The sequence below is a fragment of the Vidua chalybeata genome, chromosome 6 (assembly GCF_026979565.1).
Source record: "Vidua chalybeata isolate OUT-0048 chromosome 6, bVidCha1 merged haplotype, whole genome shotgun sequence".
NCBI classification, from domain to species: domain Eukaryota; kingdom Metazoa; phylum Chordata; class Aves; order Passeriformes; family Viduidae; genus Vidua; species Vidua chalybeata.
Genome location: NC_071535.1, coordinates 59,176,482 through 59,203,914, shown reverse-complemented (window position 1 = coordinate 59,203,914; position 27,433 = coordinate 59,176,482). Strand labels below are relative to the sequence as shown.

Here is a 27,433-nt window from a genome sequence, read left to right as displayed (position 1 = left end):
CTGATTTCTTGCCCTTCAGAATGAAACTGCCTGGCATTGAGGTGGTTTTTTTTGTTTGTTTGGTTTTTTTGTTTGTTTGTGGGGTTTTTTTTGTTTGTTTTTTTTTTTGTTTTTTTTTTGTTTTTTGTTTTGTTTTGTTTTGTTTTGCTTTTTTTTCTTAACTTTTAAACACCACTTGCCATTGGAAGAGCCACACATAGAAATGCTGAAGGTACCCATGCACAGCTCCACTGCTGGCCGTGGGAGTCACCATGGCTTACAACCCTAAATTTCTAACCTCTGGACAGCAATAGGGACTGCAAGGGGTCTGCCAGGATCAAGTTCTGTCCCCAGATTCCATGCCAAATACACAGTTTTCAATAAACTTCCATTTTAAATTCCATTTTAAGGTGGAATTGGTCTATTGCCTCTACTACTGTGAGTCTTTCTGGCCTGATTTTGTGTTGGGAGAGAGAGGAGGAAGGGTCACATTTCTTTAATTAAATGTTGGAAGCACATTTGATGAAGATCCTAATTTATGTAATTTGATGAAGATACTAATTTTATGTAATATGTGAAAAGTCAGCAATGTAATGAATCTATAACTCTCCTTTTTCAGAAGACAGAGGAGAACTCCTACATGTCTCCTGTAGCAGCACATAAATACATTCATTTCTGAGGTCAGCAGAGGCACAAAGGAGATGCTGCAATCACAGCACGTGCCTACATGACTTCATGTGCACATTGTGGAAACACACTCACGTCACCTGCCTGGCTGATTTCATGTCAAAAGTAATAAAACCCCATTTTTCCTCTGCTGTGCAAACTGTACCTGCAATAAAACAGCCACACAAAGAAAGGTGTGCAAAGCTGCAGGCAGAATTCACATTTTCTGCAATGGCACTACAGGAGACTGGGGGTTTGCTCTCACCTCCAAAGAGAACTCTTGGTGCTTGTTGGAGAGAGGTCTGAGCCCTGGAGACAGGGCAGGCTGGCAGGAGGCACAGAGCTGCCCCTGCACACCAGTGCCTCTGCCCTTGCTCAGCAAGCATCCTTCTCCCTTTGCCCTGGGAACCGGCCACACTGCCTTGGGGTTTTTTTTCCAATGCCTTTTCAATGCCAAATAATCAAATTTACTTAATTCAATGTAAGCAACACTTCTCCTTCTCCTGACTCCCCTTTCCCAGGCAGTGATGCTCACTCAGTGCCATAGGGCTCATCCTTGGGGTCCCTGTGGCACCTGTCTGGATGCTGCAGGCTGTCCCCACGCAGAGCACTGCCCCACTTGGATGCAAGAATGAACTAAATGGGGAACTGACTTTTCCTAGAGTCTCGTTTTTGCAGCGTTACAGCACACAAGTAACTGCTTTTTCCAAAACAAGTCTGGGTAGTTTGATGCTTTTGCTTGTCCTGTAAGCCCTCCTGCACAGGTGGGTTTCTCAGCAGTCTTCTTGCAAGCTGGGACAAGACCCAGTGGGTCTCTGCACCCTGAGGAATTTCACATAATATTGGTTTACTCCAAAGAAGGGTTTTACAGCACTTGTGGGGCCATCCTGGGTAACCATGCTTCCATTCACACCTCCACTCTCTCTCTGCAGCTGCTCAGCCCGTTTGCTCCCTTTTATATAAAAACACACAGATACAGAGGCACTACATCATATTAGTCCAGGGGTTTTGTATATAGATTTATGTTATAAAAACCCCTGGAAAAGGGATAATTAGGTGGCAAAACAGCCAATGAGACTGCACAGAAGTAGGATTTCATTCACACAGAGAGCAAGGCTGAGAGTCACGTGGCCACATCCTGTTCTCCCAGTAACCTGGAGCACACACACACATCCTGGTACGGGGCAGGCTGGGGATGGCAGAGCCCATAAATCAGCAGGACACGTTCCATGGGTCAGCAAGGGCTGGGAAATCTTGGATAAGGGTGACTGAGGGGGAAACCTGGATGTTGTACCCCAGCAGCAGAAATCTGCTGCCTAGAGGGACTCAGGACTGGGGGTGGAGGAGACATTCCAGAGTGGTCTGGAGGTGAAACCCACCAGAGCCAGGACTGCCATGAGAGGGATTCCAGGGAAAGCAGGAATGCCTGACAGGTACCATACCTGCTGCCAAACATTTCCTGTGCCTCAAAGCTCATTCAGCCTGGCAAAGTTGACATTTAGCAAACCAGCACACTGCCACGTGTTTGGTGTATGAACAGCTGAGATATGGTGTATTTTCACAGGGATGTGTTTCTGCCAGGAGCATTCCTCTGTTGTAAGGTTTCTGGGCTATGGCTCCAATCCCCACTGTGCAGGGTAAACACTCCTTGGATAACACCCCTGGCCAGAGCCCGTAAATGCTATGGTTTCCAGTGCTGGATTATAAAGAGAAAATGATAGCTTCTCTCTTCTCCAGGCTACTGTATTTTGCCAGGAATCTGAACAAGAATGGCATGTCCATATCACCCATTCAGGACAATATTTGCTTTTCAGAAATTATCTCAAAAAAATTTCTCAGGTTTGAGCTGAAAGAAGTTCTTTCAATTTATTTGTGATGCAGTAGAATCAGTGCTAGGCTACCTAGCTCTTGGTAAATATATGGTGATTAATGTCAAGGCTCAAGGCTTACTGGGGTCATGAAACATTACAGCCAACTTCAGAAACTACCCTTGCAGGTATAGTATGCAGACTAAAAATTAAAAGAAAATTAAAGACTTCATAAAAAAAGAAATCCAATACGCAATATGCACACTTTCTGGGCAAGTTCTTAATTTTGTTTTGGTTAGGAAACAGATTAGGCTTTAACTTAAGAGTTCAAGCACTGAATGCTTGCCAAGAACACAATGCAATTTGGTACACCTGCTGAACTAGGTCAGCAGGGAGACAGGCGCCAGAGCAAACCCTGCCTGCTTTCACAGAGGCCTCTCACTGCTGCAAATGGGGAAAAAGAGAGCAAGAAAGGAAAATACAGTCCTAGGGTGAAAGGAATACTGCACAGAGCAGCAGTGAACACAGAGACACCGGGTGTATTCCATCATACATGATGGAAGGCATGCACAGAGGGTGGGGAGCAAAGGGGAGAAGCTGAAGATCAGGAGTAAAGGAGCAAAGCTGAGGATCAGTGGACACAAGGGCAATAAATACTTACTGATTCAGGATCCCTCTGCTGCTCAAGGAAAGCTGAAAACTCCACCAGCCTGAGCTTGGTCGTACCAATCGATCGGCCCTGCCACGCAGGGACGGAGGGAGCTGGAGCTGATGTGGGCTCAAAGCCTGAAATAGAGGAAACATCTTCATGAGGAAGCTGACACTTCCTCAGTTTATATTTTCTCCATTAAAAATAATTGGGAATTATGCATGTAGCCCTTGGATATTTATATTAATTTTAGCAAGTAATTAATTCAGGATGAGTTAAAATTGGAAAAACTCAGGAAAATATGTAGAAAAGGAGGTGGCAGCCCAGCAATCTAATAATGGTAGAAAGAAAAGATCTACTACTTTGTTTCCTTGGGGCTGTAACTCACTGTATAATTTTTGTTTAAATTATATACTAGATTACAGAGATTTAAAGAGACTTCACCTATACCTACAGCTGCACCCTTCCTTGGAAACTGGCATCAAGACTCACAGGAGACATTACTGCCTTGAGAGTCAAGAGAACTGACTCCATTTCTGGCTCTTAATGTGCCTCAGGTTACAGGTAAATCACCCCTCTTTTTGCCTGTTTCTGCTGCCACTCTCAGTTCCCCTCTCCTATTTAGAGTACAAGCTTTCCAAGGCAGGGACTGTCTCTTACTACATATTTGCACATTGGGTCTTGACTTCTTTTGGAGCTTTTAGGCATCATTATGATACAGCTAATAAAAAATAATTACTGTAGAGAGCTGAATCATACCCTAAAAAGAAAAAAAAAAAAGGTTTTAAATTGATAATAAAGAGGGAATGACATGTTCTAGATAGAGAAGGGATGTTAACCACCCTCTCTAATTCACCTCAAGAGAAGGAATAAATGCTCTCTCTTGGTCCTCATTGTAGAAAATTGGACGAGAAGGAAAGAAAACTGTAAAGGAAGAGGAAAAGGCAGCAGCTCACAGGCAAAACTCATCTTGGGAGAGACACAGGCACAAGAAAGGCAGGGGAGAGGCATCAAAGGTATGAAAATAAAGATTATCCTGAACTAGGCTGAGAAGCAAGGAGAGGTCAGAGGCAATGTGTGTCCACATCCCATAATGGGAATGTGGTACCTGACCCCAACACTCAAATTTAGGCACTGAAGGTGTGAGGCTTGTGCAAAACAGGGAATTACAAATGTCACTGGCTAGACGTGAACAGGAATTCTGATGAAGCAAAAACTCATGCACAAGTTTTGTCTGATTTAGAAATACTAACATTCCTATTCTGAGAGAAAACACGGAAGGATAAAAGAAGGCGATAGAAAATACCTGTCTTAGAAAACAATGTTACAAATTAGGGGTGTCAAGAAAAAGGCATTATCATGAATGCAGAAAAATAGCTTTAGTTCAAAGCATTAAATAGCAGCAAGTTAGAAAATCATAAAGATTTGGGTAAGAGTCAAAAACTTGCCACGCAAACAGAGTCAGAAGCATTGGGGTCATTTGGCAAGCGAGACATAACGTGAGAAATCATCTGCAAAAAAATAATGAGCTTTCCTGAAATTAGGCATGGAAGGAACCTGGGAAAAGTAGCAGGGAAGTAGCCATGGGAAGGGCTTGATCAGTTAGAGCAATAGAATTCAGAATAAAATTAGGTACTTATCAAAGTGGTACCAGGCAAAGCAGGACCTCCAGGAGGGGATGAGTTATAAACAACCTGATACATAGAGAAGTTTTATACTTAAGGCTAAACATTTATTATTTTGTTTAGCATCAAAATGCTAAACATTTTGATTTTGGAAGGGCTTTTAGGCTCAGTTTGAAATAAATTAAGGTGTATTCTTGTTACATAGCTATTTTAAAGGAAACATTCATCCTATTACTCATTTTTTACAGTAAATCCTACAATATGGAGTGCTGACTGGAAATCACACATCACAACTCCTTGCATATGCATTAGTGCTTCCTACCTAAAAAAAACCCCAAACACAATGATTTTCCCTAAGATATAATCAGGTAATAATAGGACACTGGGATTGATGTTTCCTTTGGCTGGAGGACACATGAGATCCTGAGTAGTGGCTCTGCCCAGGGCAGAAGTTAATACATCACATTCAGTACAAAATTCAAGTATTTTTAAGGCAGAGGATAAATGGGAGGATTACCTGAAATGGGAGCTGTGACTGATGGCTGTATAGGATAGGCCTGCTGAACGAATGGCTTGACGCTGCAATGAAGAGGTACACAAAGATCACACACTGTGCCATCCACAGGAAATTCCATCGGAGTCACACAGTACAGGAGAATAGGTGGCTGGTGGCCTTTACCCACAAACAGATCTCTTCCTTGCAGAGCATATTTAACAGACAGCACAGGGGGAACAGAGAGGATGAGAATTACACCAGGGCTGGGCACTGCTGGGACTCCCAGAGGACACTGAACTATGGGGACACAAAGGAGGGTGCCCGTCCGGTATTCAGCCTCAGTTTTGAGGTTTGGAATCCCTTATAACTTTTTGAATGTGAGTTCACATCGCTATAAAGGCTCTTTCTTTCCCTAAAACTATCTTTACCTCCTTTTTGGAAAAATTTGCAAGTTCTTGCTTCCCTGATCTCACAGAGTGCACAAGCCACCCTTCACACTGCATAGAGAAACATATTTGAATTTTCAGACTTACTCTTGCGAGGATCCAGGCTGCCCCGTTTGAATCATGCCTGGCCAAAACTGAAAGAGGAAAAACAAACAAACAGGCCCACAGTTGTTTTCTTTGTTGGAAGAACTTTGGGTATTTTTGAACAAGCATGATTCCTTTTGCAAATTCAAGTCAAAGCATTAATCCATTCATTGCATCTTAGTTTTCTACTGTAGAATTAGGGAATACAGGGATTTTTTTTAGGACTTGACTAATGACTTACCCCAGGTGCCCCAGGAAATGTAGGACGGGGAATTCCTGGCAGGCCCAGCTTGTTGTGAATAGCAGTAGCTGAGACTATCTGAGCTGATGACATTGCTGCCATGTGCTGGAGTGCTTTGTCCTTCGCTGTCTGATCCTTTAATATGACAATTACACGGAGTCTTAAAACATTTGGCACAACAAATGACGTTAAATAACTGCAGCTACAAGCACATAACTAAAAACTTTAAAAGCCACACAGAAAATGCAAAAAATAGCAAACCATGCAGGGAAAAAAAAAAAATATAGCACGGAGCTAACACTCAAACTACCTCAAGGCAAAACCTCCTCTCAGATATGCATGGTAGACCTGAATTCTCACAGTCTGCTCTGCCAACACGCAGGAAGCTCTGGGAGAGCAAGCTACTGCCCACTTGTTTATCTGGGCAAATTCTGGTTTTAAATCAGGCTGGGCTAAACAGGGCGTGCTCCTGAGGCTCAGCTCTGCCTGCAGGATAGGGAGCACTGAGATTTTAGCTCTATCATTTCCATCTAAGAGAAGTCTGCCTTTTGTATTGCACTGTAAAATGAGAACACAGAACTGTGGCTGACTTACAAACAGGGACACAGTTTTCTTCATGCTTAGAGACAATTTGGATTCAGCTTTACGACAAGCATTTTGAAAGTTAGGTCACAAACATGTAAATGACATCTTAAATTTTCAATTGTAGCATTTCACTGATTTACAGTGTTCCCACAGAAAGGTATCAGCCATAGAATTCCTGCTTTTTTCAAGCACACAGGAACGAGTTTAGGAAAAGGTGGGTTGTTATCAGTTACTTGTATTAGAGCAGCACTCGGAGTTCCAGCCACTGCCAGTCAGGTTTGGTCACAGGACAGAAAGGGAAGGCCTCTTAATGCAACAGAGTTAACCAGGGGGTGTCTTAGGTCAGGGAAAATGAGTAAACAACAGACTGTTACACGCTGGTAAAGCAGGGCTCCTCATCCAGAAGTACTGGATTAATAACCACCAATATTTAGGTGTGTCACTTAGAATGGAGGAACACAAGCAGTATTAGGCAAGGACGTTTTGGTTTTGTTTTTTTTTTTTTTTCCTGGTTTTATTTTACAAGCAAAGTAGCAAGCATGCTGGCAAGAGGTGCATGCTCTTATGTATGACATATGACTTTGCACATATGCTCCCTCCAAAGCTTGTATGTAGTAGTACTATAGGTGAGCAGTTTCTTCCTTTGAATAGCTCCTTTAGAAACAGCACAGGCTGAAAGTACAGGAAAAGCTAGCCAAAAAATTCTGCCAAGCACAGCTAAGGTACATAATACTTGGTTTAGTCAAAATACTTACCATGCTTGTTACCTGGATACAACAACAAACAGTTTATTAAAATGCTTGTGTAGAATATAGCAGACTCTTAGCAAAATATGAACAAAATAGTAAGAGACAAAGGAAGAGCAGTTTGCTCAACATTAAATATCAGCTTTAAACAAATGCATTATTTTCACCCAGGGTCTGATTCATTAAAAGGAGGGGGGGGAAGTGGGGGAGGGGGAAGATTAAAAAAGAGAAAAAAAAACAAACAACAAAGCCCTGGGGAGAAACAGCCCCCAGCTCCCTGTGTGAAAGCTGTGGATACTGAAAGAGAGGGATTGTTGCTGACTGCGTTTCCCTGAGCTGTGCAAGGAGTCCCTGTGGGACACAGGCTGGAGAGCAGCAGGTGGAGCAGGGCAGGATCTGCTCCAGCATCATCCCCTCTGCACCCTGCAGGGTGTGAGGCTGAAGGAGCTGTGAGCTGCTGTCCTGAGCAGCAGCTCTAACACCCTGGGCTCACCTGTGCTCAGATCAGCTCAGTCCTTTCCCAAAACTTGCAGCTTTCCAGTATAACCACAACTAGTTCTCTGGTTAAGAGCTGGAGGTCAGCTCTGGCTCTCAGCCCTGCCTGCCCCAGGGTGGGAGCACAGGAGGTTTGTGCATGGCATGTTTTCCTGGCTGCCTTTGGATGTCTGCAGACCACCAGGCTAAAAAGATGTTTAGCTGGGTGCTAAGAAGTGGCAGAATCCTGAGGTTCATGCAGCTCCCTTCTACACTCTTGCACAGCAAAAAGGACCCTCTATCATGAAAAGATTAAAGTGAAATGTCTTGAAGCAATATGGAGATCTAGCCCTACTAGATTTCTCTGTTCTACACTTTTTTTTGTAAACGGAGCTGGCTTGGAAATACCAAACCATGAGAGTCTCACACAGCCTGCTGAATCCTACCAAAAACCAACATTCAGGGGATCTGTGTCCTGTGTGTAAAATAAATGATACAGGAGACAAGTGCCTCTGGGTCCTAGTAACCTCCAAAACCGTGTGAGTGCTGTTTTTGTGACTACCTTGTTATTCTCCAGACGTGCTGGGGCACTACAGGCTCCTCTCCTGCACTGCCTCCTGCCTGCCACCAGCCATGCCTGTGCCACCACATCAAGATGCAGCCTCTGCCTGTGCCCCTGCCAAGGGGCCAAACTCTTCTGGATCCACTATTAGATGGATCTAAACTAAAGGAGAATTTAAAAGTAAAAGCTTTGTCAGGGTTATTAAAGTCCATTCCTGGGAGTTGAGGTAGCTTATGTCTACGAAATTGTTCATCTTGCCTTGCTTTATCCCTCTAAAGTCTCTGGCTAATTCCCTGCTAGTGTTAGTGCAGCTCCAGGAGAAGCTGTATTTATTTCTGCCTTGTGAGGCACTGAAACCAACTAAAGTGCATCACTTTCTGTAATGTTATTGCCATCCAAGGACTAGAATAGGAGCCTGGACACCCAGCAACAGTTACAGCAGGCAAATCCCACCCTAACAGATGAACTAAGAAAATTTTTTGAAGATTTATATTTCTTTCAAAATATTCTGGGGAGCTCTTAGTCACCATTACAGTGAATCTGATGATCCTGAATTTTAGGGAGACTGACAGGGATTTTTGGAGGGAGAAAATGTTTTTTCTTTTGTGACATGAAATGGTACGTGCCTTCCTTCTTACCAATTGCTGCTTTTCACCCTGGAATGATCTGTGTTTTGTGGGGCCATTCATCTCATCCTCTTTGACTGATTACATTTTCAGGAGGATGGAGAGAAAGGGAAAAACCTTTAGAATGACAGCTCAGAAAGGCAATCCTTGCAAAAGGGCAACTTTTGAGGTGTTTCAACAACTCCCACAGAGTTTCCCACCGGTGACAAATCTGATCTGGTACATCAGGCCAGTACACTCCAATGGGAAGTTTCACCTTTTGTAGGCTTAGGAATCTTTGCACAGTGGAAAGATCAGCTTTTCTCAAAGCAACTTTACATTCAAACATGACAGAAATCAAATTACAAAGTCAAATACAGATACTCATGAGGTCCTGGCATTGGCAAGAAAAGCACCTTCAGCTCCAGGTACTCTTGGAGAGCTGCAAGGTGGTTGCCTGTGCTTGGATAATCAAGCAGACTTCGTGGTCTTCCAAAATAAATGGGATAGCCACATTTGAAAGCTGTTTATTTAGATTGCAATATCAGCTTGTCTGCCACTTAGAAACAAGTGTATGTTGGGGTTTTTCATGCTGTAATAGAGAGCACTCATAACCAGGAAGGAATGAGGCTCTCTACCTATCACTGCGAGGCGGCCGCTTCTGCGATGAAACCTGGTAACTGATTAATAACACACAATGGTATTACATCACAGTTTAGGCAGCAAGAGAAGTAATCTATCCAATTAAAACGGCAGGGGTAATTTACACAGGCAGATTACAGTAATTACCCTGGTTGGAATTTGGCCAGGACAAATGGGTTAACACCCCTACTCTAAAACAGGAACGTTGTGGGATTTTCAATGACCGCAAATAGTTAAAGATTTTGATTTCCTATCTTGTCCAAGACAGAAAGGGTTTGGTTTTGCTCTCACTTGTGCTGGTTTGTAAAGCTGGAATAATTTCTTTCAGCTCCATGTGGTTTACCCTGATGTAGTAAAATAAAAGTTTGGCCTGGCAAGCTACAGTCCCGTGCTGAGATTCAGCTTGGGGGGACAACATCTCCTACTGGATCATTAAATCCTGCTGGAGCTTAAGGTATTCCTGGGATAGGTCCCATCTGGCCCTGACCTGCTTTGACCCTACTTAATTGATGAGCTCAGATGGGATTGCTGCTGCCCAGGAATGACACTGGAGTGAGCAACAGGCTGCACTCATACCCCTGCCTTGCCCTCCACTTATAAAAGTCTTCTGCACTGCGCTACATAATTAGTAATGAATGTTACCAGGGTGGATTTAGAGTACAGTCAGTGGAAAACTGGTCTAGCTCCACTAAATCCCTAAAATATCATCTCTGTAGGGGAGATCAAGATGTGTCTCGTGTTTTAGCTGACTGCTTCTGGCTGCAGTTGCACATGCTTTGTTTTTGGAAGATGTAAGCTCTAAGCAAGAACACTACAACTTTTAATGAATCAGGCCCTTGAGGTTTGCTTTTCACAATTCATTTTGGAATGCAAAATACATAGTTAAATTAGATAATAGTAATTCTCTAGCATAATTCAATTATAAATCTTAATATCTATAAAAGCCCTGCATGAAACAAGAGTTTTACATGATAAGCACAAAAGGATTTGTGCTTGACTTTCTTTTAATCCAACATAAACAGAAGAATAATTCAATCAATCAGTTCAAACAAGTTCTTAAGCAAAAAAATAAAAACTGTTATCCTAGAATGATAAATGGGGCTTTGAATACCATGTTATCTATGACTTTGGGAGTAAAAAAAAATCTAAGACAGTATGAGGAAAAGTAAGCACAACAGAGCAGTATTAATTCAAGAATCCCTAAAACCTGTACCAATATTTAAAATGCAAAACTTTTCATGTAAGAGAAAAAAAAAAAGACATAAGAAACAACAATTTGTTCACAAAATGGATGTTACAGTAACACTAGCATAAAATAGCTTCCTAATAAGCAATTTTGCAGATGCTATTTCTGCTCAGATCTCATATTGATTCAAATAACCTTTACAATAATTAGCTGTAGCTCAAAAAAGATAAACAAATCATGACAATATACAATTGTTCTGGACAAAAGATAGAGAGCACTTCAGTGTTTCTAGCCCTGATCTCCAATTTGCTTATTATTAGAGAAGACAGGAGTAAATACAAAAGCTGGCTATTTCAGCCAGGCAATAGCTAATGCCAAGAAGAGAATGCGCATTCAAAGCTGTCCCAACTTGCTGCCTAATGAGTAGCAATTAATCCATCTTATTGTATTTCAAAATGCTGAAGACTCCATTCACATCAAAGGGAATTTTTCAAGGCTTTTATCTTTGTTCATTTAAAAAAGTATAGAGCTATCTTTAGCATTTTATAATTGACAACAATATTTTCTTTTTATCCCTAAATGCGGAATGTAGAATAATAGATTTAAAAACATGTAATAGATGTGAACTGTAGGCATTTTAATGCGTAATTTTAATTTTTGTCTCTGTCTAATTAATCTTGCACTCTTAAGAAAATCTGGTATGAAAGCCTAAGATAGATGTACATCCTGCTGTGAACACCTTTACTCTCTGTTTATGTACAGCTTCCAATCCATCGTTTGTCCTGAATGGATAGAGGTGACTTCAGCTCCCTGTCAGTGCAAAGGTGGGAAATGCTGTGACCTGACACTGTGGACTGGTGTATTTGATGCAGAAACACAACACTGGAGTGTAAAACCTATGATTTGCCTCCTCCAGCCTCTGCGTGACAGGAAATGCCATGAAGAGGAGTCGCCTTTCAGATCTGTCTCCAAGGACAACTTTATCTCAGCCTCTCTTCCCGTTTTCATGAGATTATATTTCTCTAACTTCAGGAAGATTCTAATGACCTCAGTATATTAAGATTAAAATCTCTAAAATAGGGGTATTTTCCTGCTGCAAAGAGAATTAAAATGTATGCCATCCCTGGAAGGGCTGGGGGGACATTCTTTACTGGTGGTTTTGAAAGGCAGCAATAGCATTTATGGGTGAAACTTCACTTCCTTGTGGGCTAAGGATCCATCCATCCACAGTGACTGCAGGCACTTCTCATTGAAGAAAAAGGACTTTGCTGGACTAAGGCATGCAGGTGAGATTTCTGTCTCCTAGGAAAGCTTCTGATGCTGTGTGTGCAGATAGCTCTGAGATCCTTCCGTCCTTGTAGATTTTTGCAGAAGATTAAACATAAGATTTGCCCAAGTCCTGTCCTCTCCAAGAGCAGGTTTCAGACCAAGGCAGGACAGTAACATCTCTTGGTACAAAATAAACTCGGCAGCTACTTGGGGGAAAAGGTTTATTTGTATGAACACTGTCAAACTAAGAGGACAGGAGTGGGGGCCAATGGGACAGATTGGATCAGACACATCTCAAAAGAAAGTTGACACCAGATGCATATGGGATATTTTTTTTAAAGTAGTAACTGCTTCCCTGGATGCCACCAATCATAGATTTTACAAGTGGCAGCTCACTGTTAAAAGGGTGAGTTAGCCTGGGTGGGAAGCATAGAATCATAGAATGGTTTGGGTTGGAAGGGACCTGAAAAATCATCTAGTTCCAAGCCCACTGCTGGTGGGACTTTTTTAAAAGGTCACCTCCTACTAGATGAGGTTGCTCCATCCAGCCTGGCCTTGAACACTGCCAGGGCTGAGGCACCCACAGCTTCTCTGGGCAACCTTTTCCAGAGCCTCACCACCCTCACAGTAATTTTTTTCTCCTAATATCTAATCTAAACCTAGTCTCTTTCAGTTTGAAGCCATTCCTCCTTGTCCTGTCAGTATGTGCTCGTGTAAAAAATCACAAGTGTAAAAAACTGTGCATTTAATCTTCTCCTTGGTCACCCCTTCAGCAGGGAATGCAGACAGCACCCAGTCCAAGACAGCAAGAGCCCGTCATCTTTCTGAGGGCTGTTCAGGTTGCTGCCAAAATTGGTCCTTGTTGAAACAACAAGCACTCAGAGGTGCTGGAATGTATCCATCTTGTCTTCCTTTTGCCCTTCTCAGGCAGCTTTTAAAGTCCTCTGCAAACTGCTTCAGCAGGGGGAATTTGGACTAAATGATCTCCAGAGGTCCCTTTCAATGCTAACTAGTCCATGATTCTGGGTGATTCCGGGTGACAGTGAGCCATACAGATGGTTCAACACAGAAATAGTAATTAGAACGGGCAGTAACAAAACATCTGAAGAGGCAAAGTTCCATCTCAGGTTCAAAAGCAGCAGCTTCTACCACCTCCAGGGAGCAATTGCAGCAGGCAAGAGGAATGAGAGCTCTCTTCTTCTTAAGGCAGCTCCCTTCTGGCACCTTCTTACAGCAAAGTTTCACCTTTTTCCATGTGGGGAGGAAGAGGCCTGTGGGAGGCTGCCCCTTCTCCAGGAGGGACCAGTGCAAGGGGGCAGGTGTCGCGCCAGGGCTCCTGGTGCTCTGAGACCAACGCTGGCAAGGTTGAGAAGAGGGAGGTGGGGAGGGCCTTCAGCCTTCCTGGGCACTCCTGAGGCTGGGGGCTGTGCAGGAGTAACTGGGGCAGTGTCAGGGCTCCTGACACATCCCACAGGCAGCATGGCCACTCAGGCAGCTCGGGACCCATGGGCCAGCGAGACTCACTGCGGGAGGGCTGGAGTGGCTTTTGTCAGCAAGGACAGGGGCCAGCAAAGCTCTGTCACCCGTGTGCACTCTGTCCCCACCGTGGTGTCACAGAGGGGTGAAGCGAATGCCCCTGCAGAGTGTCGGGGCCTGGAGCTGGGGGATCTTCCTGATGCCATCAGTTCCGAGCAGCGAAATGGCAGCTGCTCCACTTTCCACTCTGCACTGGGGGACCTGCAGCCCATGGGCAGGTGGGAAAGGGCAAGAAGGTATTGAAGCCTTACAAAATACTTTGTTGTCCAAACAGATCTTCCCTTCTTCAGGCGACTCCTTAAAATGAAAATTCCCTCCAGGTCTCTATTTACTGCAAATGTCATCTAGACTGGATGAAATATTCTTAAGGTTTGGCTATCTCTCTGTTCTTTGGAAAGCTTCATTAAAGTACAGCAGGTGCAGGATTTAAAAATGGTTTTTTTAATGCTTTGTAAGTGTCTTCACATTTTAAGATATTTTGGGCATTCAGAAAGGGAAACATTTTAGAACGGTAAATCCAATAATTGTGTTTGACTCCTAGGCCTGTATTTGGTACCTACATGGGCTTCCTGATTTTTGCAGCCCTGAGCTCTCACCAATCCTCTAAAACTCCAGGAGCTGCTGGTGCTGAGCACCTCTGAAAGTAAGGCCACCTACTTACATACTTAATTTTAGGCATCAAGGCTTGACAATTTGAGCTTAAAATGCTACATATCTCTGCATTATTGCACCCTGGGTTAAAAAGCAGTACGTTTAAGTTGTCTTAGTCGTTCTTTACGAACCCCAACTGCTCAGCCAGTGCAGCTAAAAAGCCAGCCACCAACAGCCAGACAAGCTTGCCAGCATGCTGCCCATGAAAAACCCAGTGCTTCTGTCAGGGAGGCCTGTTACAAAGCCAGGCTGTTATTCCTACACTGCAGTTCCAGGATGGGGGTGAGCATCCGCAGGGCTCACCGCTCAGGACCGGGAAAGCACTGCCCGGAACGTTTCGCTTTCCAGCTGGAACAAAAAACGTGATTTGTTCTCCTATCTGGTTGAAAAAAAAAAAAAAAAAATCCACTCACATTAAAAGGAGGGAAAAAAAAAAAAAAAAAGGAGGGAAGTAAAAGATTTACAAGTTCCTTCGCTTTTTATTAAAAAAAAAAAAAATCGACAGCAAAATCTGCAAAACTCCCTCTTCCACTTTTAAGTGGTGTGGGGAAAAAACCCAAGAAAATCTCAAGATCTCTGCTGGAAAACAAGCAATCCAAGAAACCCCTATTAAGCATTTCCAAGAGGTTCTTTTCAGCCTTAGAATATATTTTATGGAAGGCAGAGAAAACGGGGACATGTACAATTCATCATGTCAGATTAAGCAAACATACTTAATATTCCCTGAACAGGACTCTGACTGAGGCTTTCCAAAGATTAAATGTCAATAATTTACTTTAAAAAAAAATTAAATTTCAGGGAATCTTGTAAATAGTGTGTAACTTGAGGTGATACTAGTTTGTAGTCTAGAAAGACCATAGAGCAATCTGGATAAGCTGTGCTCTCTGGCACTTGGAATAAATTATCTGGTTTAAGTATTCTTGATATCAGTCAGACAAAAAACATATGGGAATGGAAAACAATTACCTCAATTACTCCTCTGGAAAAAGCAAAAAAAAAAAAAAAAAAAAAAAAAAGATAAAAAGCATCTACACAACTATGCAAAACCCCTGTTTACTTAAATACACTGCTAGGACTCAACTGTTAAAAAGTAAAACAAAAAATGGACTAACGGGTTAAAAATGAGGTTTAGGTGCTGAGCTGTTACAAAGAGGAGTTCACTTGGCATTTGGACAGTGTTAAAACAATGTTTTTAATGCGGACGCTAGTGCAGAACCCGGGGATTAAACACAAAGAGACGCAGACAGCTCCCACATGCAGGAAAAGGAGGTTACAGGCACAGCAGCCCCAGCGCTCGCCCATCACCGCGGGGAGGAGGAAGGGACAGGCATAGCAACCACAAGCCCAAAAGCAGAAAAGCGCATACCTTCAGCTTGGAATGAAAATCACGAGATTTCCTTCTGGCAAGAACCTGAATGTGACTAGACACCTGCAGGGTAGGGGAAGGGAGGAAACAAAGGAAAAGCCTGTAACCATGGAGATGAAAAGCCCCCTACAACTGGGCAAGCCAAACGTACCTTAATGGCGGCTTGAATTTCTCGAACTTTCTTTCTTGCTAAGACCTGTATGTGACTAGACACCTACATTGTTCAGGTTTATAGGGGAAAAAAAAAACAACAAACAAAAGAAAAACAAAAAGCAAATCAAATTTTAAATGTCTATTTCTTTTTCTTAAAAAAAAGGAAAAAAAAAAAAAAAAAGAAACTTTTCTGAGGGGAGGAAGTTATTTGCATCTTCAGTAAGCTCTGCTGTTAAAGATACCACATTCCCAGCCAGATACCAAGCTCTTAGCACCAAGGCTTAACAATACAGGTCAAGTCACTGCAGTGACCTGATTAAGGAAATAACAAAAAAAAAAAGAGAAAGGAAAAAAAAGTGTAACCCACCAGGTTGCGCATCCAGCTACAAGAAAGAAGACACAGCTCACAGCTGGACGCAGCCCACGTGCTTTGGTACTGGTCCCATCCATGCCCAGGCCCTGAGCTCTCATGTGAGGAGCCCAAAGGATTTCCACCCCATCTGCTGGGGATGCAGATGCCCACTCAGACCATTTGCCACTAGGCTTGAGACGTAACTTGGCACCAAGAAATTTTATCCATTATTTATTGTGCTCTGCAGCTCCACTGAGGAGATTCAGGCTGCATTTTGAGTCCACTGAAATGCTTTAAATTCTGGCACAAATGATACAATACTGGCACAAGACAGGTCCCTGAATCCCTGCTGGTTTCCTTGGTAATCTCAGCATCAAGTCTGCCCACAAAACATTTGTGTAACTGGGGACCAGCAACTTGACATCAGCTTGAGTGATGCCCAGGTCTGGCCCACGGCGGTTTTGCTCAGAAATTTGTGCAAACCCAGTCCTACACTACACCAGTTACTGGTCAGATGTTACTGCCTGTGCTGTGAAGGGTCTGGGCCCAAATTCACATTCCTGTTTACCCAGGGACATACTGAAATCCATGCTGTTGCTGATGAGGGTTTAATGATGCTGCCCAGCATCACTTGGTAGCAGTCAGCATCCCTCAGCCTTCTGTGTGAAAGTTTAAAACCTGAAGTGATGGCAAAAACCACTAAAGGGCAATCTCTGATTCTCGTTTGACCCAGGATATACCATATCAGGTGGTGCACATTTTTCCTACATTAGTTACAATTCCTGTCTGGGAAAGAACAAAGCAAAAGAAAAGGAGAAGCAATGATTTCCTCCTCTGTAAGACTATTTTGTGACAATAGTACCAAAAAGCCTGTATTTTAGTAGGGAAGCAAACCATGATGCATCAATGAGCACAGTCCCTGAAGGCCACCTTCGAGAAGCAGCTCAGGAACCAGTTTGCAGTAATTCAGAGTTATACTGCTCCTTACTGCACGATTTTGCAAACACCTGGACCAAGTTTTCACACATTCATTTGTTTTGCTTTCAGTGGAATATTAGTGGTGTTAAATGTTATACAAGAAGAACAATTGTAACATTTAATCGCTCAGTTAAAACTCCAGAGTAGCCACAAATCAACTTTTTGTAAGCACTCAGTTTAAAGTGATTTATGCCTCACTGCAGAGGGATGTACAAGTATGGAGGCAGACATTGCCACACATCACAGCCCTCCTGCTTTCTTGGTACATGCTGGCCAAGGATCTAACCCCAAGCTCTGCATTTTGACTCCTGAGGCAACTTTATGTTCCCAGCATAACTTCCAACTCCTGGAGCTCCCATGGGCAAGGCAGGGCAGAACTGGGGACTCTGCCTTGAGTTTGTGATTTCTTTGCCAGTCTTTGGTTTGCTCCTTTTCCACGTGCTGCAGTTCTCCTCCTTTCTGATGCTTTTTTCATCCCTCTCACACATGCTTTCTTCCTGACTGACAAGGGACACCACCCAGGGCAAAACAGCACCCAAAGTGCTTCAAATGCAAGCGCTGGCAGCTTTGTGTGACCCAGTGCCACCCTTCCCTGCACTGCAGGACATGCACAGCATGCACATGGGCAAGCCTCTGCCCGCCCTTTGTCACACACGTGCAGGGCCAGAAGGGGAATCTCACACCTGCCCTTAAAGCAAGGGACATCTGCCACTTGTGGAGTGTTTTTAAACAGCACAGTAACCACTGCATAAACTACACACAAACTGTGCTTTCTGCAAGGCTGCTGATCGCTGTGAATATTATGAATTAAAGGATTTAGTAATATGAGATAAATTAATGGTTATGTGGTAATCATCTAAAAAAAACTTAAGGCGGCTTTAAAGTTTATTCAGACTCTTGCATGAATGAAATCTTACCATGGTCAAAGACCAGGAGCCTGAAGGCTCTTAGGGAAGTCTTAAAATTATTTTTATGTCCTGTAGCAACTACTGAGAGTCAAGCTGAGAGCATGACTATGATTAGTTCATTTTTATATATTTACTTCTCATATCCAAGAATCATAATCTCTATTATTCTGCCAAATTCTCTTAACTTTTAAGAAGTTCCATTATTTGCCATCTCAAAATAATAATTATAGTATTATATAGAGAAATTAGGCACAATGCTTTATAGTTTTGCTTCAACTGTTGAATTTTTTTTTATGAAATAGGGGGGGATAATATCTTCATTTACAGACAGATTAATAAAAAATGAATCCTCACACCACCACAACATAAACCCCGGAGTTTTAAATATTCTCTAAACAGCATGTATTTAATCTGAACAGTGAAGTCAATACATCATCCCATCAGAGCTGAAGCACAGACAGCCACTGCAGCCCAAAAATGCCAGTTTTGTCATTCATTGACATGCATACTTCCCCACTGGGTTATTTTACCTGCTTCCTGGTCCGTGTCTTCCCTGTTCTAAGTTTGATGTATCTGGCTATCAATTCATTCCTACCTGGAACAAAGAAAAAATCATGGTAAGGGACAAGCAGCATCACACCCAGAAACGCCATCAAAATGCCGCATTTGAACACGAGCTCCACGCATATCAGGTTTGTTTTCTTACATGTTTCAAACAATTTGCCAGTATTTCTCATTGTTCACCAGTATTTCTCTCCACCTCCTCTTCCATCTTTGCACGTGCCACAGGAACCGTGCAGAGCAGCACAAGTTCAGTGTCTGCCCACCAAAGTCCTGCAGCAGTTCACAGGCAGAGAGGCACCTCCTTGGCCAGCAGCAGTGCCCAGCATGATCTCTCACTGGAGAACCTCCCATCCTGGGGCTCACACAAGGTCTGGGCTCCTCTGGTTTTGCTTCCAACTGCTCCAGGTGTTTTTTGTCCCCCTGGACCCCTGTGGGAAGGAGTGGCTGCTCTTGAGAAGGTCGTGTGCTACCTGAGCCTAAGTGCCAATCACCCAGATGTGCCAGCTTCTCTCCAAGTTTTAATTCCGCAAGGAGAACAGCAAAACCTGTCCTTCCTGCCAGAAAGCCTCCTCCAGAGATGGAAATCATTGTCCCAGTCCAGCAGGTTATCAATCAATCAATCACACCCTTAACTCTACTCGCAAGAGTGGCCGCCCTGCAGTGCTGATGTTCCTGTGGGAGCAGGGCCCATGAACACAGTGGTTTGTTATTCACAGCTCTGTTTCTCTTGGAAATGTGAAATACTTCCAAGTCTCTAAAATGGCTATTTGACTCTTCTTCAGTCACACATTATGCTACCTAATGCAAACTAACATATTCTATCCAAATAATTTCCTTCCTAAGTATTGCTGACATGGAAGATAACACAAGTTTTATGTGGTGTCCTGTTTATTTTCACTGCATATTATGTTTCTTCTCTATGGGTTGTAATAACTTAAATATACTTGTTCAACAAGTTCTAAGTTACAGAGCTATTTGCATTCAGCACAGGGAAAAAGTAGCCCGTGCGTAGAAAATGAGAAAACTGATTTAGCAGTGAGCTGAAAATGGGGAGGTTAAGAAAATAACTTGTCACCCACCAAGCTATTTTGAAGTGGATGAGTACATAGCTGGGGAATGCAGAAAATTATTTTATCAGCCAGAGCTTCAAACCCTTACAGCCTTAATATTGTGGGGGAGAGACGGAAAAGTTTTGAAGTAGCCTGCATATGTTTGAAGTGCAATTTGTTGACTGAAAGACTGAACACATTTAGTCAAACAAGACTTTTTCTTCAGTCTCCCCCTGTGAGCCTTATTTTATGCCCTTTGTATCAAAAGCCTCATGGTTCCTGTCTCTTTCATGTTTGCTAAATGGGTACCAGGACATGAAATATCACCGTGTGCGTTTTTGTTTTGGTCTGGACTGTGTGCCACGTTTCCCACAACATGCCACTGGTTTGTAACTCTCCAGCAGGTCTCTTCAGGACAAGCTTCAAGAGGTAAATTTTGCGTGAGCAAACAGTTACACAAACCAGCCACATTTCTGCACACAAATGAGGGATTTCCGTATGCAAACAGAGGAGCAGGTAGTTACCTAATTTCATGCAAAGGCCTTGTCTTTAGGCTGAACACGAGTTCTGCAGCCTGCTGAATTCACAAAATACTTGCCACTTGAAGTGAACAAGTACCTTTGTGTTCTTGGGGTGAAACCAGGGAATGCTCCACCTCTGTATCTCCCTGGTCTCGTGTTCTTTCTCATATCCCAGACAGAAACCTGCAAGGGCAGCCCTCTGCAGCCTGGTGAGATGCAGAGATCACCACATTCCTGCAATCACCAGTGTGATAGGTGGTATGGACATTTTCCTATTTCTAAATGCACTTTTTGATTTAATTGGGGAATGCCCCCCCTCTAGAAAGTACCTGCTTCGCATATGTTTAAGTATGTGCACACATTAATACCCAGAATGGGTTTGTTTTTTTTTTTTTTTGCTGCAACAATATTGTCAGGTTGTTCTGATCAGCAGCTGGTGACTGTGCAAGGTCAGTGATGCTATAAGGTGATGTAAAGGATGTGATGCCATCTCTTGTCCCACTGTGCTGCAGATGTTTCAAATACCTGGGCACAGCACAGGTCACTCCAGCCACCCCTTGCCCTTTAAGGCAGCCTTATGCAGCCCCTGGCCACAATGGAGGTTTCACAGTTCTCCTCCCAGACAAGAGAGCTAAAAAGCTATTTTTAAAGGAAAGCTCAGGTTCCCAGGCAGCCATTTGACAGGAAAAGCATCTTTATTAAAACACCAAGCACTGAAAGTCTAGACTGTATTGTTTGAGTGCTATCTCTGGTTGAGCCCCAGTCCACCCATGAACTACTCTGGCTTCACTCACTGCGGGTTTCTGTAGCCATTGGCCAGGGCTATGACTAACAAGATTGCAGTTTTGGCAAATGACTGCTTCCCTTAAGCTGAAGGCTACCCAGAGCCTAACTCCAGAACAACAGGGTGGAATAATTTGCCTTAACTTGCAGGGAGGAGGAACTCCACAAGGAACCATAAAAAGTGGCCGAGGTAAAACCCTAAGACACGCTTTCCTTACCATCATGTTTTCAACACAGCAAAGACACATGCATCAGGTTCAGCCAGAGCAGGAGATACTGAAGGCTCACTAAATACCTTCTCCCTGGCCACAGCAATCTGAAAAGACATAAATTCTTTCTTGGGCTACCAAAAGCCATAAACACAAACAGAAGCACTGCCTGACATAAACAAGATAGATACCTCCAACTAAAAGTTTACAGCTTTAATGTTATCTACCAAACACTGGTGCTCTTCTTTACCAACTCTGACAGATAGGGACAGAAAATTATCTTATCTCCAGATCAACTGAAGTCCAAAGAGGATTTTAAAGAAAGGAAAGCTTAATAATACTAAAAACACCCTTTCCTGTTCTTTGGAATGAGAAGAGTCTGAAACAAAAGGAGGCTCATGGAACTTTAACTGGCCATTAGAAACCTTAGGGTGAAAAATGCTCATTAATAAATAGATCTGTTTTCTCTAGAAGAGCTCAGCTGTGGAAATACTTTCCATACACACCCTCCCTCTGTCTCCTTGTCATCTATATCTGGGAAATTGCCTGGCAGAAGAGAAGAGGTCAGATTTATGAACTGTAAATTTTCAGCTCTTTTTTTCCTGTCATTTGCCGTGACCGTCTCCTACTTTGAATGTTTTGGTTCAGGTATCAAAGAGAGGCATGTGGAAGTGCCTGGTTAGATAAAACATCTTCACAGCACAGGAATCTTTTCCAAGGATCTTGCAAAGATCAGGAGAGGACCACAATAAATATTTTACATAAGCTGCTTCTTAGAGTTTGCTTTTTTTCCCTGATAATTCAGGCTTTATCTGTCATGTCCTTCTGTGTCGTCAGTGCAATTGCAAACTATAATTTTCCCTGAACTGATGCTGAGGAAGAGGCATTTTGTGCAAAGGAACATATTTTCTAATCATGGCATGGAGTAAAAAGCGAGTTCAGCTAGAAAACAGTGCAGATGCTAAAAATCTGTGAGGCTTTGTGGATAGGCAAAGCTCTCAAAGCTCTACTGTGGCCCCTCCAAGGGCACAGCTGAGTCCCCAGGGCAGCCCTGCTCCAGCCAAGCCTTGGCAGGCAGGCTCCCTCCACCTTCCCAACCCACTGCCCCATCCCTGAGCACCATCACCCTCAGCTGGGGAGTGTGTGGTGATCCTGGACACCTCTCAGGCAGCAGGGAGCTGGCACTTCTGCTCCTCTTGCTCAAAACAAGTAGGAGCAGCTGCAAAGTGGGGCAGCTCCCACCGCCTCTGCCCGGGGGAGGCAGTTGTGGCTCTAACAGAGGGCCCTTGTGCAGGGAGCCTCCCCCACCAACGCTGTTTCCAAGAACAGCCTAAAGCAGCCAAGCATCAGCCCCCACAAAGGTCCGTGTCAGGCTCCTGGCTTCGCCCTTGATGCTAAGGGTGTGTTTGTCCCCACTCACCCAGCACCAGCAATGCCCTCAGAGGTGACAATCCACCCCTGACTGAGGAAGGCGTAACTGGCAACCCCTTCATGGGCCAGAAACGGCACCAGAACCTCTGCAGGGGAGCCACCAGAGCACCACAGGCAGCTCTACCAGCACCTGCACCAGCTGTGGGCCACACTGTGTCCCTTTCCTGCGTCCTGGCCACGGGCATCAGTGCTCAAACCCAGGCAACAGGACAGCGAGCTGGTGCATCACGTCTCTGAGCAGCCGGCGGGCGTCTTTATTTAGAACATTAATGACACAAATTAAACCTCTGCCCTCCCAGCTCCCAGTAATAGGCACTATCCAAATGGGATAAAAATAGGCAAGTGTGGGAAATAAAGCCAGCTAGTAACTTGAAAATGAACAGCTACTTCTAAAAAGTTTTCATACTCAGCCACATAATTCAAGTAACGACCGAGCAGAAAAATCTATTTTTTTCAGGTAATAAAACAGTATGAATCTCTTCAAATTCTACAGGACTGTGGCTCAGAAAAGGTATAGCCCATCCTGACTGAGAAGTCTGGGGACAGACCTGCACAATTTCATCTCCCAAATCATCCTCACAGCCATGTTTACACCATAACAAAGATTTGGTCAGCCAGTTTCGGTAAACTCCACTTCCGCTTGGCCTGGTGAACGCACAGTGCTGCCCATGTGCCCGGGGGCCAAATTTGGAGAGCTGGCTGGACTTTTGCTCCGTGAGGAAGCAGCTGTGAGTGCTGTCCTGGGACAGCCCCCGTTAGCAGCACCCAGCTCTTTGTCTGGCTACCGAGCACGAGCTGGATGCAGATCCCAGCCCAGGCACGGACACCGTCAGCGGGGATGTGCTGTTTTGAACCCTTTCCCCATCAGAAAGTGGGCACGAGGCCCTTGGGCAGCAGAGCTCGCAGCCTGTGGGGGAAAAGCTGCTCCTCAAGGTGCTCAGCCCCAGCACTGTTCCGCTCTGTTCCGCGGGCAGAATATCCAGCTTTGGGAGACCTCGCCTCAAATTCGGCAGCGGCGCTTTCCAAAGGCGCCTTATAGCTAAACTGGCTAACAAAAAGCCTCTTGTAGATAAAAGAGTTCTGCGAGTCAACAACTGGCTAAGCAGTTTAAACCCCTAAGTAAGGCATCCTCTATTTAAACGTTATAGGCAAATCTAATTTAAGCTTTTAAAAATATTATGGGCAGGTGTTTAAGTGGCGGGCACACTGGGCCGTGCTGGGCTGGGAGGGGGCTGGGCGCCGCTTCCCAGGCGGGCAGCATTTTGTTCAGCCAGGCTTTCTGCAGAAGGGCCACGTGACAGAGGCCAAATAAACAGCATCTGGGGATTTTCAATTACAGACCTTCACCCAGCATGCCTGCACTGTAATCTCTACCAGATGAGGCTCAGGCCTCACTATTTTCAATAATTCACACACTGTGTACACATAACATGACAATAAGGGCATTCATGCAACCGCCTGATTCGCACATCAAAGCTCCCAAATGGCCAGCTGTAAGCATGCTTACTGCTGAATAATTCATTCTTTTCACAGGCTTGAAAAAACGCTCAGCGGGAGTTGGCAAGCTTGTGTTCTTTCCTGTGTGGTATGCTAAACTCAAATTTTGAAAGAGGTACAGCCCCACTAAAAAGAGTCAGAGATACAACTATTTAAATGTGCATATGCGAGCTTTTGGATGGCTGCTCACAGAAAAAAAAAAAAAAAAAAAGAAAAAAAAAAAAGAGGAAAAAAGCAGCTCTACATTTCCAAGTGGATAGCGGAGATAAGAGGAAATAACCTACATGTCCTCTGAGGCAGGTGGTTAAGAGAAATAAAATGATAAAGCTGTTTTCTGGCTGGTAAAATATTTTTTATGCATATTATTCCAGGCTAAAAATCTTGGATATACCTGGCACATAATAGTCAACAAGTTCAGCAGACTTGAAATTTCCTCACACTTAGCACACATTTTCTAGTAGATGGCAAAGAGCAGTTTTGTTAAGACTAACACATATGAAAGAGGCAAACACAGAAACACCAGAGCTAATTCTGTAACTTCTATTTACTGTTCTCACCGATATGGGTTGAATACTAATTCCTACATGATATTTTAACAACTTCAAACTTGCAGCTGTGTTTCTGAACATTTAGCTTGCAACAAGTGAGAGTGTTCCAGATTTTGTAATACTTTGACTTAACACAACAGAACCATCATTTCTTTAGGAGATTAAAAAAAAAAAAACAAAAAAACAAAGGGAGAAAACAGAAGGGTCTGCTTCATAATATCAAGTTTTCTTGCCTGTCAATCAGTGCCTGAACCAGCAGGATCAACTAGTCATGACCTCTCCTTATAGCAAACACATGCTGCTTACCAGCTGTGGGCTGTGTTTTTTACATCCTTTTCTCTATCATTCAGAATGGCTTCCTCCTAATCACAATAATCCCAAAAGTGCTAAAACATATCAATCGTCCTCTAAGCCCTGCCTACAAAAGGCCAGCCGTCCGACCTTTATGGGCTTGTCCAACAGCAGCTGATACTTCATTCAACTACAAATCCAATTTAGCAGTTACAAGAGGTTTAGCATCACTGGAAAAATATTGGTGTTGATCCTGCACTCTTAAGTCAGCAAATATTCCTTTGCCATATTGTTTAGCTTTTTCTGCCATATTTACACTTCTGCTGGATTTCCCTGAGTGACTTTAACAGCAGCATTTAACCTCTGAACTGGTAATATTTATAGTTGATCAAACAGCGATTTTTAAAATATGTTTACCACAATTATAGAAACATAAGCCAATTTGAATTCCAACTGTTATAATTCTGAAAAAAATCCCCAGCCAACAACCCTAAAAACAAACACAGTCATTTCACTCAAAACCATAGAGCACAGTTTATGTACCAGTTATGCAGGATGTTATTTATTATAGCCCTTTGGGCAAGTTCATGGCAATTCTCTCACATATGTATTTTTAATTGCCAAGTGAGCCAAGGCAAACACTCCCTTGATCCCCCCCCACCCCCTACACCTTTGCTTTTTCTTTTATTTTTTCCCCCTATTTTTCTGGAGGCCTTTTTGTTGTTGTTTTTATTTCCTCTTTCTTTTCCCCCTCTTTAAGCAGCAGTATGTGTCAGAGGGCTGGGGCCCAGGACACAGGCAGGTCCCCCAGGGAACGGGATGGGAGCAAGAAAAAAAAAAAAAACTGTGTGTCTTCGACTTGGTGGAGCTTGTTGGGGCTCTGAATCCTTTGGAAGCCAAGGGTCTGGCTCAGAATTTAGCTAAGGACCATGTACAGAAGCGGCCACACAAGGACAGGACCAGGAGGGGACAAAGACCTCAGGGTTCCTAAAATGGGTTTTAAGGGCTGCCCCAGTGGGCCGTGTGTATGCACACACACAAAAAAAAATTACAATAACCCACTTAAATATTATTATACACAAATTAACTGCTTGCAAGGCACACCCTAACTGGGCTGCCCAGGAGGAGAGGGGAAAGAAAAGATCCCAGAAACAAAATAACCGAAATAATCCCTTCAGATGCTAATGAGCGAACAATTACAATGACTCATTTAAGTTATATCATAATGATACTTCCAAAGAAAGGAACTTTTTGTGTATTGTATTAAAACCAACAACAATAAAATGATCCCAGATTGAATCAAGACCACAATTTACTTTACACAGCAAAAGGGAAATGACCTAATAGTAGCACAGAAAGATATTCTCCTCATGTCAAGTCTTAATCTTTGGGTTTTTTCCCAGCTTCAGTTTTAGAGAAAACAATGAAAAAGACCCATAGACACATCTGGTTCAAAAGTGTTCATTGACTTTAATGCAATGCATTAGATTCTGTTTGGCAGGTCTTCATACTGGGAAATATTCCACATAAGCAATGTTTATTAATTTTCTTCTGATTTTTTAAAAAGAGAGGCAGAACATATTTCAAAAAGAGAGGAGAGATCCAGAGAGCTCTCTGAATATTCATTAATTAATATTTTGTCAGTGTCAGTCGTCTCAACAAAAGAAGGTTTTACAATTTACTCTAAGACCCATTTAATTAAAATTTAAATGCTACAAAAATACATGGTGGTTTTTCTTTTTCTTTTTTTTTTTTTTTTTGCCCCTAGTAATAATTTTCTACTTACAATAAACTGTATTTTACTGCAATCAAAAATGCATTTCAAAACAAATAATAATTTTTAGGCTTCAGAATATATAAAGAAATCCCCACAGGAGAAAAAAAAAAAATCCCCAAACTTTGACCTTTGCCATATCTCTGGATCAGCTACAGATGTTTAGTAGATTATACAAAAACCTAGATGTCCTTAATCTGACACTGTGGGGCTTTTTCCCCTGCTCGGATAGGAATTGTCAGTAACCTCTCTGCAAAACCCCCGTGTGAATTCCACGTGCAATTCTCGGGCTGTTTTTCCGAGGTGGCTGCAGTTTCTCAGGGATGGGAGCAGCTCAAGAAAGGAGCAGACTCTTGCCCAGAGCTGCTGATAGAACGTCTGATTTGGACAGGAATCCTTCAAACACACAGACAATGGGCTGGCTGACCTGTCATGCATGATGGATGAGTTAAGGGGATTAAAACCACTATTTGCATTCGAATAGATAAAAATTAGCAAAATAGAATTTCTCAGTAGGTGGCTTCAGTTCTGTTTGTTCTCATAGGCAAAATGAAGTTCATTTTTAAAGGAATTACGACTGTTTAAGTAATGCTTATTTGCAGAGAAGAAATTCTGGGTGCTGGTTTGCTTCCTGTTGTTTATTCTTTAAGAAAGACACTTTAACTATCACAAAAGTATCCTTTTCTCTCCGTGTTTATTATTAGAGCATTACACAACCACAGTGTTCTATTTATACCTTAATGCTTACACGTTTCTGAG

At 43.1% G+C, this 27,433-nt stretch overlaps 1 protein-coding gene across 1 annotated transcript in view; it reads right to left on the bottom strand.

Moving 5' to 3' along the window:
* Nucleotides 1-15,687, bottom strand: part of TEAD1 (TEA domain transcription factor 1) — a 41,225-nt gene extending 25,538 nt beyond the window's left edge. The window contains exons 1-5 of the mRNA XM_053945986.1: nt 15,617-15,687; nt 5,995-6,129; nt 5,757-5,803; nt 5,245-5,306; nt 3,115-3,239 (exon numbers count right to left, since the gene is read on the bottom strand). Of these exons, the coding sequence (XP_053801961.1) occupies nt 3,115-3,239; nt 5,245-5,306; nt 5,757-5,803; nt 5,995-6,096 (336 nt within the window). The 5' untranslated portion in view covers nt 6,097-6,129; nt 15,617-15,687. The remainder of the gene's footprint in view (nt 1-3,114; nt 3,240-5,244; nt 5,307-5,756; nt 5,804-5,994; nt 6,130-15,616) is intronic.
* Nucleotides 15,688-27,433: the final 11,746 nt, after the last annotated feature.